The sequence below is a fragment of the Anomalospiza imberbis genome, chromosome 23 (genome assembly GCF_031753505.1).
Source record: "Anomalospiza imberbis isolate Cuckoo-Finch-1a 21T00152 chromosome 23, ASM3175350v1, whole genome shotgun sequence".
Classification (NCBI taxonomy): Eukaryota; Metazoa; Chordata; class Aves; order Passeriformes; family Viduidae; genus Anomalospiza; species Anomalospiza imberbis.
Genome location: NC_089703.1, coordinates 2,274,689 through 2,292,532, shown reverse-complemented (window position 1 = coordinate 2,292,532; position 17,844 = coordinate 2,274,689). Strand labels below are relative to the sequence as shown.

Sequence of the window (17,844 nt, the reverse complement as noted above, 5' to 3'; positions counted from 1 at the left end):
GATATGGGTTTGGAGAGCACATTCCCTCTTTCTCTAGCTCACTGGGGGGAATTTGAGAGAGGCAGATGAATGGAATTTAAACTCATCTACGGGTGGATGGTGGGGAACAGTGAAGGTGGATGGGGTGAATGTAAGGAAAAGATGATGTGGGCTTGAACTTGTGAATGAATTGTTTGTAAAGGACTGAAAAGGAAATTGCAGCAGTATTTGTGTGAGAGTGTTTTGGAAACATTAAAAGAACAGTTTCCTGGGGGTAGAAAAGAATAAAAGCACTTGGACATGTCTCAAAATGCAGAATATTTGCATCTTTGGAGTTTTGAGGGTGATCTGGGGTGACACTTGATTTGGGAAACCGGAAGAACTGAACAATGTGTGAGCTGTGCTTGCAGGAAAGGCCTTTTTGATGGCTGCTCTCAGCAGCCTTTTTGTCACCTCTTCAGTCCCCAGGAGTCTCTTTTCAGCATCCCAAACACGACATGCCCAGATCCCTGATGCCATTGAAATGCAGAGCTGATCAGACACGCTCAGCTGGGATTAAGGCAGTTCCATGCCAGCCAAGCTACGTTCTTTGAGGCAGAAAAGGGATTTTAAATGCCCGAGATGCTTCTCTCTGAATGTGCTGTTTCAGTTTGGTAATTGGTGTTGCAACTGGAGAAATGAGAAAAATTAAATGTATTCATGTGCACATGCCCACATCCACCATGAGCTGAGTATTTTGAGTACTACAAATTTCCCTTGCGGGCAGGGAAATGTTGTTTTTAATGCCATTGACTCTGTGTCAGGTGGAGGAGAGGGCAGGAATTAGTGCCAACTCTTAGGTCTTTGTTGCTGTAGTTAATGAAATATTTTAGCAAAAAAAAAAAAAAAAAACTCCATAAAAATAAGAGAAGCCCAGACTCCACATCTTGAGTACGGTGTGTGTGTGTGTGTGTTCACAAACAGAGTGAAGCCACCATCCACCAAACTGAGTTTGGCACGTCACAAAACTCTTCTGCAGTTACCGTTGTATAGCCCAGAATCCCAGTAGGGTTGGCTTGGGAGGACCTGAAGGACCATTCCCACCCCCTGCCATGAGACAATTACAGGGTGGTTTCCAGCAGAACCCCTGCCCTGGGAAGGGTGATGGTGTCTCTTGGTTCGCTTAGAGTTGTTTGCTTGGATTTCTTCGTGGAATTAATCTTGAGTTCAGCCAAGAGCTTTGGAGAAGGTGGGCAGATACACAGAACTCTGTCTTCAGGGTTATCAGAATCTCTAGTTTTTACACTGGAGATGAAAAGCTGTTTCACATTATCCCAGACATGCTGGCTCTTCCCCTGTTCAGGGACATGGATTGGCTCAAGTGTCACTCGAGGATTCAGTGAGTGTTCTGGAGCGGTTTGTTTTGGAAAATATTTTTTCTTCCCATTTTGGGGCTGTGAAGAGACTCAAAAATCCCACTTTTTTCCTAAATGCTGCAGACTTCTAAGGACCTGAGTTTGTTCTTTCAGTTTCCCTTTCCTCCACTCAGTGTTTTTGTTTGATTCCTTCTGTTTTGGTGGAACTTGGGACTGATTTGCTTTCCCCCTTTCCCAGAAGCTGGGCTGGCAAGGTCAGGGAGTTTTCTGTCAGGGTGGAAGACAGCCTTTTCTCCATTCTTGCCCTTTCCACTACTGGGCAAGCTTAGCTTGTACCTAAACTGTCTCCCACATTTTCTCAGTTGCAGGAAACTCACGTTCCAGCAGCAAAGCCTGTATTTTGAATTGCAGGGTGCACATATTTAGACTGAACTGGTGTGGTTGATTATTCAATTAGGTTTTGATTAAATTAGGTGTTGATGAAGGGATGACATGCCATGCATTCCAAGCCATGGAAACAAGCCACATCCCAGTGTTGCTGCTGAGCACCAGCTCATCCCAGAGCATCTCCTGCTGGGTGTGGTGGGAGCTTGTGCTGCCCACACTGCTCTCCACCAGGACAGCAGTAGCAGGAGCACTTGTGGGAATTATTCCTTTGTTGTTGTTTCAATTCTTTTGATCCTGTAGATCCGAATCCGGGATCCAAACCAGGGAGGCAAAGACATAACGGAAGAAATCATGTCTGGAGGGGGCAGCAGGAACCCCACCCCCCCCATCGTCAGACCCACCTCCACCCCGACTCCACCTCAGGTAAGGAAGGGCTGCATTCCTCCCCTGTGACCTTTGCCTTGCTGTGCCTCTCCCTCACGCCTCCAACCACACCTCTGACCATCTCAGAGACCTGGATGCTCCTAAACTATCCATATTCTTCAGCAATGATGTTTTCCCAAGTTTGACCATTCTTAGCAGTCCATGGCTTGTCGATGTGGAGCCCCAGTGCTGCTGTACTTTCCCCTCCCTGGTTTTCCATCAGCAGTAGATTTTCAGAGTTTTTCAGTGTTAAAGGAGGAGCCAAAATATCTGTGGGAAAGGAGGTGTCTCTGGTAAGTCTTGTGCACCTGAGGAGAGTCCATGTCACACAGGTGATTGATTACAGACCTTCAGTTGCATCACTGTTCCTTCTGCCTTTGTGCAGCTGTTTTAGAGTCACCAGAAGATCTGGAGCTCAGGAATTTTCTCACAGAACTGAAATAAGTTTATCACACATTTGGTCTCTGTGTATTCAAACTTAACAATGCATTTTGCTGGTGAGAGAAAAGTTAAAATAATATAATAATTTTCTGTAGCTCTTAAATCCCTTCTTGTCGTACACCTTTGAGTCTGACTTCTTTAAGTCCCTGGTTAGCGGTCAGGAAGGTTCTCCAGCTGATGGCTGGGCTGTAGAGCAGAGCTGGTGCTGGGATGTGATTTCTTCTTCCACCTTCTTCTCTGTTTGATGTCACCAGCTTTTGGCAGCTTTTAAGGTGAAACAGCTTTTCCTGAGCTCAAACCTTCCTTTCCTCTCCGTGTGGGAGTAGATTTTCTGCTGAAAGTCGTGTGCTGAGGCAGGAGCACAGCCCTGTGTGGGAGCACTGCTTGTGCTGGAGTGGGAGCTCAGGATTCCAGGGAGATGCATCTGGGATCACTGAGGTGAAGTGAGAGCCTGGCCTGGAGATCTCTCCCTGGGAGCAGCAGGGTTTCAGCTTTCAGCCATTCCCAACTGAGTCCAATCCTTGTGTCTTCTGAAGGCGCCACCTTTTGCTTTGTCACCAGTTTTCTCCTCTGTCCCCATCCAGGACAAGCAGCAGCAAGGCACCAGGTAAACTTCTTTCCATTAGAAATTACAGTAGATATGCCAAACACGAGAATCCTGGTGAGATCATCTCCCCATTTCTTCTCGTTGGAAGTGGGAAGAGTTGGAACCAGCCAGGATTTCCCGTGGTATTCCTGCACAGTGCAGTGAATCCAGGCACTTACCTGGTCATTCTTACATTCTGAAATCTATTTTAAGGCACTGCAATTAAGTCAAACAGAAGGAAATAAATGTGTTTCAAGAGGAGGTTACTAGGCATGAATTCTGATCAGCTGTAATTTATATGCAGAGCACAGCAGTGATGTCCAATCATCTCCTCCAAGGTATGCAAATATTCCATTGTTTAATATCCTGCCTTCCTTTTGCTTAGGTGCTTGGAACCACTTTTGGTAATCACAGAAGAGCTCTGAAATTGGGCTCACCAGAATAAGTTCATTACTGTAACATAACTGAAAATTTAAGCCCACTTAAGCCAGGAAATTCAACATTATTGTCCCAACAGCTTCTCTAAATCAAGTCTTCAGAGCACGTTTAATATCTTGGGTGAAATTAAATAGTGCCTTAATAACTGTGCTCAGGAATTGCAGTAGTGGGGGTGGTACTGTTTTGAACAGGCTCGAGTCAGTAAATTTTCCATATCCAGCCATAACTTTTGAGATGCTCCTGACCTGGGGCAGCTCCTGGGACAGTGCAGGGAGAGCAGAGCTGCTGTTGTTTGTTCCACCCCCCTGGACCAAACCCTGCTCACCAGGGTGCTCGGGGAGATTTCACTGCTGGAGCACTCAAAATGTGAGTGTGCAGCCTCAGGGCTTGACAAGGCAGCATCAAAGTGACTCCCAGTCCAATGAGATTTTTAGAATTGTAGCAAATTCTAATAAAACGTCTTTCTCTGAATCTGCTGTCTCATTATTTAAATGGTGCAAACACAGAGGAAGAAACATCCTCAGGAAGTGCTGGAGACCACTCCCTGTCCCAAACTCTGCATTTGAAAAATAAACCCTTTTATAATAATAATAGTTTCCAAATTTTTTTTTTTTTTTTTTTTTAGATTTGAATTACTCTATTAGCAGACTCAAATAAACCAAAACTTGGCTAATACAAGTCCAATGCACCCTCTTTTCTCAGTAAATTACGTGCTGAACATCAAAAAATTGTTGGAATTGTGCTTAGCATCAAAAAGTTACTGGAATTGTGCAGAAGATGAGCATTGCTGCCAGGATGAGCTGCGTGGTTTGAGCCATTCCTGGACCTTTTACTCAGCAGTGCTGACCAAAAAGTGCTTTAGGTGGAGTTTCCCAGTGCCTCTGCAGTGTATTTTAATTGCTTTTAAGCAAGTAAAGTGCTCTAAAGTTCCTGCAAGAGAAGCTGGAGGTACATGGAGATATGATTTATCCATTTCTAGCCAGGCACTATTTTCACTCTGATTTTTTGCTGGGAAGAGAAAGAAAACCCGGGGCCAAAATCTGATTATGGTGTTGCCTCAGCATTGGCTTCCAGAGAAGATCACTTTTTAAAGAGTGAATGCTCTTATTTTCCTGGCCAAACTCTTCCACGTCTCAGTGAGTTTGTCAGAGTTGTGTTTGCTCAGTGTCCAGGCCGTGGTGGGGTGGAATAACCCAGAGCAACCCTTGGAGCATCATAAATCAGGGGAGCAATTTTCAGTGGGATTTTTTTCCTAAAAGCTCTCTAAATGCTCTATTTTGCAGCTGCAAGGCTCAGTGCATAAGGACCATTTATTCATTTGCAATATCATTCCCACAAAATAAATGTTTTCTACATTTCTTAAGGAAATACATTTCCTGACCCAAGAAGTTTCTGGGCTCACAGGTTTCTTCTTCACTGCTCTGCTTAGGTTCATGTGGTTCTTATCACAGCTTTCTTTCTCCACACTGATTTAATCCATAAATTTTCTTATAAAAGGAAAGTCCTGATCACTGAGGGCGAGGGGAAAATGTTCTTGAAACCTGCTCATTTGTAAAGCTGTGTTTTCTTTGGCTCCTTCCCTTTGGCTGGAGGCTGGGCTGCAGTTCTTCATCCATTCTCCAGTCTGTCAGGCTCATTCCTGAAAGAGGAGCAATCCCAAATAAAACTTCAACCCTTCACCCCCAATTAAATCTTCATTCTTATTTTTCCAGATGTGCTTTTTTCTGGTCTTCCAGAAATGGTGAAAAATAGAGATAATTCCCTCTTTATCCCGCACCGTTCAGATGCAATAGGCAAAAAGCTGGAGATGGGAGGAAAAAACAGAGTCCCAGGAGAAGAAGCAGGTTGCCAGAGCGTTTCCTTTTATCGGGAAATAAGTTTTGCATAGATTTCTGAGAGCCTGTCTGCAATCAGGAGTGATTAAAAAGTCCTTTTCCTGTAGATGTTCAGAGAAGTTCATAGATGTGGAACTGGTAAGAGCAGACACCTGCAGGGAGCTGCCTGGCTTTCCACTTGGGATTAGGAAATTAAAATTTAGCCCCATTTGCTTCTGTGCCTGGCCAGAGTGTATTTAAGGGGATTTTGTGACCAGCTGCCTTGCCCTGTCTGTGTTCACTCCAGCAAGTCTCACCTTCGAGTCTGGGGCATTAACTTGGTCTTCCTTAAATTCTGAGACTAAATACTAAAGGATTTTATCAAACTTTCTTGAGCACAAGTGAGTGTTTGGTGAGAGATCGTTGAGATTTTGTTTGTGCCACAGGTTGGGGCTCCTCCAGTCTTCCTTCAGTCTTTGCAGGCCATTTTGTTTTGTTCTTCCATACAGACAATCTCAGTCCATGTTCTCTGGGAATCTGCTCCTCCTGCTCTCCCTCAGATTGCTGCCCAGCTGGTTTTATTCTCCTCTTGCCCTGCAGGTCCCACCCCCAGGCTGTTGTAGGCGGGCTGGGGGATGTTTTGCATCCAAGCACTCCCAGTCTGGGATGGTTTTCCTCCTGGGATAAGGAGTGATGTGTGTGCAGATACATCTGCCCACCATTCATCCCGTCCTGCGCACATCAGCTGTTGAGAAGTACACAGAAGCGTAAATCAATAGATCTAAATCTCTAAGGGGGTTGAAATAATGGGTCAGTAGAGAAAAGAGTCAAATCCCAAAGGTGAACTGAAGTCACAGAGGGATCCAGGAGCCTTGGTGTGTGTCCTGCATGGAGGAGCTCCTGGGAGAGGTGCTGGGAGAGCAAAGCACATTGATAACAGTGCTGTGCTGTCCCTTCCTTGCTGCTCTGAACAGGGAGCATCCCTTTCCCCTTTCCTGCTGCCTTTCCCTCCCTTTCCCATGAACTTTTTGGATTTATCCAATTGATCTGTGTATCTTTGCTCTTTATTTTTTCTCTTTGTTCTCCCCACCTTTGGTTCCTCCTCTCTATCCCACCCTGTGTCATCTCGCCCTTGCCTTTGCTGCCTGTTTTTATGTCCCCAGGCTCACCCTGTTGTCCCTCCCCCCCAGCAGGTGCCCAGCCAGGTCCCCGAGCCCGTTCCCACGGCGTTGGGAGCCGTGGAGAGCTCCCACCCCTCTGGCAGCGCCCCCGGCACCGCGGCCCCCGCCTCCAAACAAGGTCGGTTCATGGAGATTTCCTCCCTCATTATTTTGAATCATTTATTTTTTCCCCTCCTTTCTTGTTTTAGTTGGAATATTTTTGGCAGGGAGACCAGCAGGCAGCAGAAATAGGAGGGGAGGAACTTCTCTTCCTCCAGTGGAACATTTTAAGTGTGTTGCTAAGGCAATTAATTGGAATTTGCTAATGTGGAACTGGTTAAAAATAATTGTCTTCAGTCTTCTGTGTCCTAAACGTTGTTTCAGAGCACACAGAAGGAAGAAACTCCTCTCACCCAAGTGGCATCCTCCAGAACCCAGCGTGTTGTCAGGGAAACGCTTTAGCCAGAGAGGCTTTGGATCATTTGGATAATTAGCCACAGCAGTGGCATGGATCCAGAGGATCATATGGCTTCCCCAGAGCTGCTTGTGTGTCCAGTCCTGTAGGAATGGGCAACATTAACTAGGAAAAAACCCATTAGTGTGCCAAGTGTCTCATAAAGCCCATAGCAGATTTTGCTGACTTTGGTAAAAATGGCACAGATGGAAAGAGTTTCTTAAAATTCCATTTCCTTGGACAGTGCTCTCAGGCACAGGATGGGATCCTTGGGGTCCCTGCACAGGGCCAGGAGTTGGACTCGATGATCCTGATGGGTCCCTGCCAGCTCAGGATATTCCATAATATACATTGGAAGGGAGATTTTTAAAACTGTTCAGGGACTTGTCCCAGGAGGCGACAGAGCAGGCCCAGGCTGTCCCTCACTGGAGTTTGCAGGCATTGGAAGCTGCAGTTCCTGATGTGTGGCAGCAGGATGGGTGCTGGGGTACAGAGCTGACGCCACCATCTGCTTCCCAGTTTCACCCATGGCATCACAGCCTCCGGGCTCTGCCTGGAGCAGCACGTGCAGGGCCGTCATGGGGTGCTGGGATTTTTATTTCAGAGTATCCAGAGTCACAGAACCACCAAAGTCAGAAAAACCCTCCCAGATCTTCAAGTCCAACCCAGCATGGCCATGTTCAGTACAAACTATGTCCCCAAGTGTGTCACATCCACACATTTTTTTAACACTTTCAGAGACAGTGACTCCACCGCTGCCCAGGTCAGTGCCTGGCCACCCTTTCCATGAAGGGATTTTCCCAAAATCCAACCTGAACCACCCCTTGCACAACCTGAGGCTATTTCCTCTTGTCCTTTTGTCCCTGGAGAGGTTTGCTAGAGGAAAACCAAGCCCCAGAGGAGCAGAGCCCTAGAAAAGGGGACAAACCAACATCTGTGGTGCTGCAGATGCCCTGGATCCCAGCACAGTCACTGCTGGGAAGCCAAGGACAGTGTCCTTAGGGTTGCTCTTAGAGCCACAGCGTGAACATCAGGGTCTCCCTCTTCCAGTGCTGTCCTCTAAACTGCTGCAGTGTCTAGAAATTGGTTGTGAAAGGTTAAAAGGGACCTTTGGGGGCTGGGCTGGTCCCATCCCGCACTTAAAGGCAGGCTGTGGCTCTGCGTAGATGTTGGTGCAAACCTTCCATGTCCCCAGTGTCACCTGAGCGAGGCATGGGTGGGTCTGATGTCCTTTGGCTCTGCTGTGGCTGCGCTGCCTGAGCTCCCCTGGCTGTTTGGTGCTGCCCAGCTCTGGCACAGCTGCTCATCCCTGTCTCTGTCCCCTCTGCCAACATCCCCTAGTCCCTCTTGCTGCCAGGGACATCCTTGGGACAGAGCTGGGGCTGAGCTGTAAAATTGTGAAATCACAGATCATCTCCAGCCAGAAGGGACCTGTAAGGATCACCAAGTCCAACCCCCTGCTCCTCACAGGGCCACCTACCACTAAATCATATGACAGCAGCTCCTTGAACTCTGAGCTCTGAAAATCCAGCACTTCCCATCACAGTATTTCATATCTGTGTATGAAAATGTGGATTTCCAGGACAAACAGGTCCTATCCCTCTTCTCTCTCTTTAACTTAATCCCTTTGTAGGCAACTGTGAGTAAACTGGAAGTAAGTGTGTTTGCTTAGTTACACGGCTCTGACAGTGCTGGTTTAAACATAAAGCAGGGCTTGACTGGGGTTTAACACTGATGAGCTTTCCTGTGTTTATCTCTGTTCCATCCCAGAAAGAGTCACACATTTGTTCCAGTCCAAAAATTGCTAAAGAGCACGTTTATGTAAGCACTGCAGGGAAAGCCCTGGAATAGCACCCAGCCGTGGCTGGGGGGCAGAGCAATGTAGGGGTTGATGTCAGTAATTAACAGACCCTGTTAATAATATTTAAACTGAACTAATGACTTTTGGGGGGCATGTCTGTTCAGAAATACATGCCGAGGTATCAACATGATTTTTCACTCCGATGTTGGGGGATTTTTGCTTCCAAAACAAGAGTAGTGACAGGTGGGGCTGCATGGCTGAAGTGCTCATTCAAACCAGTGTTGTTGTTTCTCCAAAGTCCCCTCTGCCCTGTCCATCCTGTGGATCGGCTCTCCCCGTGCCCTTGCTCTCCTGTGCCTGTTGGCAGCTGCTGAAGTTTGGAATCAGGCTTTCACTGTGATTCTGTCACACCCAGTGCTGCTTGTGCAGCTGCTTCTAACAGTGAGCAGCATCTGGCCAGTGCACTGGGCTCGCCTCGGGGTCGGCACACCAGGATCTGCAGTCCCTGTTGGCTTGGTCTGGAAGTATTCCTGAGGCTGGATTTGGGATTGCATTATTTATATCTGTGGCTGGGTTTTTTTTAAAGACAAGCCTTTGGCATTTCGTAGAAATCCAGAAAGGTTTGGGTTGGAGGGACCTTAGAGCTCCTTCCATTCTGACCCCACTGCCATGGCAGGGACCCCTTCCAGTGGACCAGGTATAGGAACTGCTACTGTAATACCTTGAAGAATCACATTCTTTAGGTGCAAATTCGGGTTCCTGGAGATGCCCCTGGTGTGTCCATGCCAGCCAGGCTGACAGAGGGGAGGATTCTGCTGGAGAATCCAGGTCAAGCCAGTGGCTGAGCCTGTGGAGCCTGGCTGCAGGCCAGGTTGGTGCAGGAGGTGCAATGGGATAGAACTGCATGGAATCAGAGCTGCCCACATTTTTTCCGCTTGCAGAGGTTGAGGGGGATGTTTGGAGTAGTATTATCCTCTTTTAAACCTCTTTCCAAATCTTGCAATGTATCAGACATGTAGAATGTACAACATGGTTTGTGGAGAACAGATTAATGTCCGACCCTGGAGTTTGGAAAGCTCCAAAGCCCCTCTGCTGACACTGAGTCGGTCCTGGTGCCACCTCGTGAGTGTTTGCATCAGGACAAAAGATGGAAAAATGGCAGCAAGCCCAGCAGTTATTGTCAGATAAACACCACAGAGCAGGAACAAATTCCTGAATCCAGTAAAATCTTCCTCATCCACTGTCCTGGCCAGTCTGTGCCACTAGGACCACCCAGCAGCCCAGCAACGGCTGTTGGTGAAGCAGGCAGTGGGCTCTGTCCCACTGGGTATGTGAAAGAATCTTTAAGGAATAATTTGGCAAAAATTGTATTTATCGGGAAATTAAAAAAAAATCTCTTGATATTTCCCCTGGAACAGCCAGCGCTTCCTGTAAATACTTTCTAAATATAACATGAGGAATGATCTCAGCGTATTTAGGAAGAGGGATTTGATCCAGTTGGGATGAATTGCGTTGATTTTTGTTTTCCCTCCCCAACTGTGAGTTGTTCACGTGACTCTCTGTAACAGTTGGCAAGGACGAGTCCTCCTCTGCCAGGAATTGGAGATTTGCTCTCTGGGATGGGGGTTCAAGTTCAGATTTGCTTCTCATTAGCCAAATCTGCTCCTCATTCTCTGAAATCCCTCCTCAAATCACTTTTCTCTGGGATTTTGCACACACAACCTGTATCCATGACGAGAGCATTGGCCAGACAAGGTGTGGTTTGAAGGAAGGGAGTTCAACCTCTGGTTTCAAACGCAGCTCTGCATTTGTGCTGGTTTTATAAATGCATTTGGTTGGCTTTTTTTTTTTTTTTTGAACATTCTTCTTTGACTCAGGGAGAGAATATCCAGGCAGTTGTTTTTAGCGAGCTGCAAATGTCAGGAGTGCTCCAGGAGTTCCTGCAAAGGATGTTCCAGAAATCAGAGGTGACGTGTTTTCTTTTTCCAAACCACTTCCCGCATCCTTTTTCTTCCACTGAGCCTCCAGAATCAAAATCAGCTGTTGGGATACTCTTTCCCATCTCTTCCCTCACTTGTCATTCTCCTCCAAAGCCATGTCCCTGGGTGCCTCATTAGGTTGATAAGCTACTGCTTGGCCATGGGCCTCTGTAATGCTGCCGGGGCTGCTGACGGCTGCAGGCAGAGCTCACTTTTGCTCCAGCTATTCCTAAAGGTGGGATTTGATGCTACCAGGCAGTTTCAAATGGGTTCTCCTTCAAAAACCCTTTGGTTCTCCTTCAGCCCTTTCCCTTCAGCTGAGCTGTTGAATAAGCCCCAAATGGAAATCCAGCAGAGCCACACCTGTTCAGTTCTACCTGAATTTTGATGATTTGCAGTTGGTTGTGGCCTTTGACTGATACTGAAGAGCAGGTTTGTGCTTCTGGCTTTTCCAGAATTATTTTTTGCTGGTGTAACATTGTCATGACGGAGTCCAGTGTTCCTGCAAGATCTTAAATGATAATGGCTCATACTTTTGTAGCAAAGAAGTGGGAAGCAGAGAGCTGCAGCAGAGCTTTGGGAGCTTTGTGATGGTCATGGCAGGGACAGGATCACCAGGTCTGGTGCTAATCATGGGAAAAGTGCAGGGACTTCTTTCTGCACGAGATTTTGGGGGTTGTGTTGATACATTTCTTCCAAACATCTAATCTAAATCTCTCCTCTGTCAGTTTAACCCATTCCCTGTTGTCCTGCAAGTTTTTGTCCATGTAAAAAGTTGCCCTCCTTGCTTTATAAGCCCCCTTTAGGCACTGGCAGGCTGCAATGTGTCTCTCCGGATCGTCTCATCTCAGGATGGCAGAGGTTGTATATTCAAATTTAGATTCCCTGTGAGGTGCAGGAGCCTCTGGTGTCTTCCCCAGAGCTCCTTGGCAGAATGCAGGAATGGGAATCAAGGGAGCCAAGGCACCGAGCAGGAACATGGAGTTGCCTTGCTGTTGCTAATGGATTTTTTCTCCTTTCCCAGAAGAGAAGCCAAAACCAGATCCAGTATTAAAACCACCTTCTCCAGTCCTCAGACCAGAACCTGCTGGGGAGAAGAAAGATCAAGCTGGGCAGACGACCGAGGCCCCCACCTCAGTGGAAACCTCAGCAGAACTTCCTCGCGCTCCGTCGCCAGCCCCGGCCACTCCGGTCGCCGCCGTCCCCGCGGCTGCCGCCGCTGTCACCGTGTCCAGCAAAGCCCTGCCCGCGGCTGACCCGGAGGACAAATGTGAACTGGCCTTCCCCAGAGAGGAGGCGATGCCTACCCCCAGTGCCACAGCCTGCCCGGAGCCCGCGGCCCCTCCTCCTGCGGAAGAGCCCGGCGCCGAGGCGTGCACAGAGCCCAGCAGTGCAGTAGCATCCTCCGGTGATGCCCCGGTGGCGGCTCCGGCCGGGCCTGGTGTCACCAGCGACACGAGCAGCTCGGGGGCCGAGCCCGGGGCAGAGGCGGCCCAGGCGGAAGCTGCAGCGTTGACTGTGGAGGTGGAGCCCACCGAGGCCCCCCAAGCCGAGGTGGAGAGCGCTCCATCACCTCCCAGTGCTCCTCTCGCTGCTCCCTCTCCTCCTCCCACCCCGCCGCCCACGCCGCCGCCCCCATCCCCTCCGCTTCCCGTCGCTGCTGTCACCACTACAACTCCTTCTCCACCTCCTCTCCCATCTCCGAGTGCCCTCCCTGTTGTCCAGGGAGATTTAGAAGGAGAGGAGAGCACAAGAACTACTCTTAGTGAAGAGGTAAAAGATATTGAAAAGAAGGAAGAGACAGAAGCAGATGGGCAACTGGATGAGAGCCAGGAGGCTCTGACTGTGAACTCGAGCAAGAGTCCTGTCCCAGGTAAGCGTTGGGCTCTGTGGGTTCATGTTGTGAACTGCAGGATGAAGGAAAGGGGCTTTTTCTTCTTCCAGTAGATGTTTCTGTTTCTGTTCTATCATCCAATAGATATTTCTGTTTCTATCTACAAAAGAAAAAGCCTGGTGGGGCTGCATGGCTGCTGTGATTGTGAAATGCTGATCTTCGTTAGCAGGGGTAGAAATCCCTCCAGGCTGTTCATAATTGGTCACAGACTGGCACGTGTGTGCCAGGCTGGGCTGGGCTCATACTTTCATGGCAGCACAGGGCTGGTGGAGGGGGAGTGCAGAGCACACCGCTCTTTGTGGAATCCCAGGATGGTTTGGATTGGAGGGACCTTAAATCCCATCCAGTGCCACCCTCTGCCGTGGGCAGGGACACCTTTCACTGTCCCAGGGTGCTCCAAGCCCCAGTGTCCAAGCTGGCCTTGGACACTTCCAGGGACAGGACAGCTCCTCTTCCCTCCGAGGTGAGCAATCGGTCCAAGGGCCCGTGGCTCTGGATTTGGGACCCTGAAGCTCTTGGGATGAAGCCCCCGAGCCAGCAATTTCTGGAACTGCTGGACTTGGGCCTTTTCCAGCTGAAAAAAATGTGTCACGGTGTTCCCAGATGTGGGAAAATGAAAGGGACCATTCACACTCACCCAAACAACTGACAACCAGTGTCACACCAGGGTCACACACCTGGGTCACACCAGGGTCACACACCTCTACCTGCCCAACCTTCACTAGTGATGCTTCTGCTTTTCATTTGCAAAAGTCACGTGTAAGCAAAATGTACAATTTACAATTTTAAATTTAAATTCTGCAGTTTACAGTTTGAAATTCACTAAAATTGCAAAAAAAAAAAAAGAAAAAAAATGAAAAAAAATGAAAATGAAAATGAAAAAAAATTTAAAAAATGAAACCAGCATGATCCAAATCACAACCGCCTGTTTCTCCAAGTGTTGTTGCCTGCCTTTGGTTTCAGCCCTGCCACATCTCTGGTTTGGCACTGTGGTTTTAACACTCTGTGTTTCCTGTGGAAAATGGCTTTTTTTGCAGGACTTCCTGGAGATCAAATTGTGGAAAAGAAGTTAAATGATCGATTTCTTCTATTTGCTGCTGGAGGGGTGTAATGGGGGCTGTTCTTCACACCCAGTGTGTTAAAGCATTTCATGGGTCACATTTTCTACATCCTGTTCTGCAGTTATTTCCATTCCTTGGAACCTGGTGAAGCTTGGACAAAGAGGACGAACAGTCAGTTGTGATATGGATCATGTTGGTGTCATTTTTTTAAAGTAACTTTTCATTTAGGGTTTTTTTTTAGTTTTTTCTTTGATAGATGGGAAATGGGCTCAGAAATCTCAGGCTCTGCTCTTAAATGCCCTGAAAGGCTGAGATTGGCCCTGTTCCATGTTTGTGTGATGCTCAATATGCTGATTTTAAAATCCAGTATCTACAGATGAGAAGAAAGATCCCTTTACTACACTGACCATGAGGATTTTTTTCCTGTTAATCTTCTTCTATTTTTAATTCACTCGGGTCATTTCACTGCTGTGGCACTTGTTGTTCTTTCAATCCGAGCTACTTCATAACCCAAATTAGTTTCCTTAAAAAGGAGAGGAGAAATGTGACTCTGTAAATAAGGTTTTGCACAGGCAGGTTCCAGCTTGCAGTGTTATTGCTGGCGTTGTAATGGCCTGTAGTTTAAATTAAAAAAAAATTAACTTACAGTGTTTGGGCTTTTAATTATGCAGAAGATTAATTTTAATGCTGTAATGTCATTATGCTCCAGAGCACACATTAGCCAAGCCATTGGCTTTGGCAACACGGAAACAAGGAGTTCTCAAGTCATGTAAAAGATGACTTGAAACTCAGATTTCTATTAAAAGCTCAGGGCTTCAAAGAAAGCACAAAGCTCTCCAAGTGGCTCTTTGTGCTCTACCCTTGATTTAATGATCCCGAACTATTGCATTTCTCTGCCAACCTTCTTTTCAGCAATAATTTTCCCGTTCTTTCTTGTTTCTTGGAGAGAGGAAGAGAGATTGAAATAACATCATCTGAGGCTGCCTGCTAATTCAGGAACAAGGAACAGCATGTCTGCCATATACATTGGAAAATCCAGATGCTGACCCTCAGGAGCAAGGAGAAAGGGTTATATTGTTGTGTTTTTCTTGGACTAAAGGCTGAGAGATTTTTTTATGATCTTTGGAGTTAGGATTAAACCTGGGATAAGGGAAACTTCTCGAGCACGTGCTGGTAGCTGTGAGCTCTGGGACTTTGAGCAATATTTCTTTGGGGTTTTCAGCAGAATGGTGTTTTTATTACAGAGCAGCTTGGCCACAAATCATGCCCCTGCTTTCCCTTTAAAGGGAGCCGAGCTGGGCTGGCTGGGACAGTGCTGGGACCTCTCAGGATAATCTCATTGCTGCAGCAGCTCCTCCTGCCTGTCCTTTGCATAGCTATAACCTGGCCTGACTGATTTTGGGAATGAGACCTTCATCCCCTCCTCCCTGAGCTGCTGGGGCAGCACTGCTGAGGCTCCCAGGTGGATCCCGTATTTTGCACTGGAGGTGGCAGCTTTTTGGGGATGAGCAAAGGGATTTGCCTGTTCCTGCAGAGTTTTACAGGACGCACTTTCTGTCCAACAGTCACGGAAACCAGACTTGGATTTTTGCTCTGTCGAGCTCTGTGGCAAGAAAGAAAATACATTCAGACCATTAAACATCTTTATGCTGCAGCAGTTCTTTTTTTACAGCTCAACAAAAGGACTTGGTCGGTGTTTGCAGGGAGGTGCCAGAGCTGAGTTAATCCTGTGGGGATCCAGGGGAACCTCCAGTCCTCCTTTTTCACTGGCATTAGGTCTCTACCAGATTTCCAAGGCCAGGGAATTCTGCTGGAGCAACCCTTGTTGTATTTTACACTGAATTCTACCTGCTCTGGCTCTGAACACCCTCACAGTGAAGTCAGCAGCTTTGGTGGTTCAGTCTCTGTGTCTCTGAGTGACTGGATCATCATTCCCTGCTCATCAGCATCACTGCTTGTGCATCCTGATGAAATGGGTAAAACGTGGTGGGTTTCAGAGCACTGAACCACTGAGCAGTGCAGGGTGTTGTACCCAGGGGTGGTTTCTTGCTGCTGACCATGTTCCTGGTCTGAGCATCCAAAGGGGACACATTCCCTCGTCCTCAGGGCACAGGTTGTGTTCCTGCCTCCTCAGGAATTTTTGCCTGAAGTTTTTAGGACAGGCAGAGCTATTATCTGCAAGGGGTAAGAGCACATGCTTTTTACAGTAAGTAATTCCTACCCTTCTGCTCTACAAGGAGAAAAACAGTTTATCCAGAGAGGACCTGGGTGCTCCAGTCCACACTAAAAACATCACCCTGGCTAAAGGTCATCAACGACTGTTGCTTTTTATTAAATTCTGGGATTTCTGTAACTACAGTGAGGGACCAGGATTTTCCAGGCAGCAAAACAGGAAAAGTGTTGTTGGTGGAGTGGAATTTCTGCAGAAGGTGCTACCAGAGACCTGAGGCCTTTGATGTCACCATTCTATCATGGCTATTAAAGAAGCAAAGAGGAAAACAAGAGACTGATGTGTGTCTCAGACAGAACTCCTTGGGACACAGGAAGCTGAAAGAACTTAATACACATGGAATTCAAAGGGCTGTTTCTTGCAGAGCTCGTTTATGAGACATATTTCTGTATTAAGTAGCCCAGCTGTGGCAAGTCCTGGAGTCTCTGAGCTGAGGAGGCTGTAATTTTGAAATACCTTGGAGACATTTCTCCAGCACCAAAACGTGGAGAGGCAGAAACATAAATCAGGTGTCACCTTTTTCTTGATTTGCTGCCATAACCACTGGAATATATTTTCATTTGCATGAGCTGGAAGGCAATGGTGAATCTTTGCTTTGGTCTTTCATGGCATGTTGGATAATAAAAATGTAAGAGCTGGTATTAATTTAGGCTTCCACATCAGAGAGGAGAGGCCTCGTGTCCCGCTGGACGGGCCGTGAGCTCGCGGGTGGGTAAATCCTGTGGGAAGATGTTCCACTGGGAACGTGACACAGCTGGAGAAAGGGGTGAGGGAGCGCTGGGCCTGCTGAGCAGATCCCAGCAGGGCTGGGGTTAGCACTGCGGTGGTGTCCGGGGTAGTCTGGGATTGTTTGTTCCTCTTTCCAGTCCTAAAGTAAATCTGTGTTGTCACTCCTGTTATCTCCCTTGGCTTTGGAAGCTGTGATAAGAGCTCAGAGTGTTGGTTGGGTTTCTGGTGTCCCTTCTCCAAAGGAATGAAATGAGCTGAAAGCAAGGTCTGGAAGTGTGAATAGTGGCAAAAATGAATCTGCATTTGGGCAGGACTTAAACTATTGGAGAGGACATGAAATTGCTCAACTTGGGGACAATGGAAAATGGAAAAGAAGACCAGAAGTGCCTGGAGTTGTCCCTTTCCAAGAGCCAAACTGGACACATTACTTTGAATTTCTCTACAGCCTCACAGATGAAACTCCATCTTCAGATGAATAGCGCTATTGTCCTGTTGGATTTGGGGTTTGGGAAGGTTGGCACCCAAACTCACATCAGTGCAAATTCTCCTTTGAGCTCCTGCAGCAGAAATGTGAACTTGACAGAAAAAAAGAAATCTGGTGTCTGCTATTTTAAGAGTGGGGAAGATTGGGCAATGTCTCCAGAGATCTCTGGAGATCCACCCTGGGCAGCTCCACAACACGGCCAGGGGTTGGAACCCCCAGGCTGATGGAAGTTGTGGGATTTAAGGCAAGACTCATTTGGGAGACTTGGCAGGATTGCAGCCTCTACAGAGCTTACTTTTGCCAAAAAAAAGGTGGGAAAAAAGTATACTTGAGCAGCAGTAATGTTCACATCCTGACAGCTGAGGAAGGAAACACCCGGACATTTGCCAGCCCCAAATCTGTGACCCCTGAGTTTATTTCTGTGCAGTTAAAATGAAATGTTATTTTACACCGTAGATGGTTTCCATGGTTTGAGTTTGAGGGCAGTGAAGTTCTGTCCGATTAAAAACTTTGGGATTGATCAGTTAAATTACTTGGCTGTGGCAAAATTGAGGTTGTTTCTTTGCAGGCCTAATCCATTCTTGGAGAAACCCCTGGAAGTGCAAGTGACATCATCAAACGAGACTGAA

At 47.3% G+C, this 17,844-nt stretch overlaps 1 protein-coding gene across 20 annotated transcripts in view; it reads left to right on the top strand.

Moving 5' to 3' along the window:
- The window catches only part of EIF4G3 (eukaryotic translation initiation factor 4 gamma 3), a 143,799-nt gene that overhangs the window by 88,271 nt on the left and 37,684 nt on the right, over positions 1-17,844 (top strand). For 15 of the 20 annotated variants that reach the window (XR_010993537.1, XR_010993538.1, XM_068171832.1 and 12 more), the window contains 3 exons: positions 2,022-2,144; positions 6,587-6,722; positions 11,842-12,690. Coding sequence is in view for 18 of the 20 variants with exons in the window: in XM_068171832.1 (XP_068027933.1) it covers positions 2,022-2,144; positions 6,587-6,722; positions 11,842-12,690 (1,108 nt within the window). In the remaining 2 variants the exon portion in view is untranslated. The remainder of the gene's footprint in view (positions 1-2,021; positions 2,145-6,586; positions 6,723-11,841; positions 12,691-17,844) is intronic. The other 5 variants (XM_068171828.1, XM_068171821.1, XM_068171819.1 and 2 more) reach the window with 2 other exon arrangements.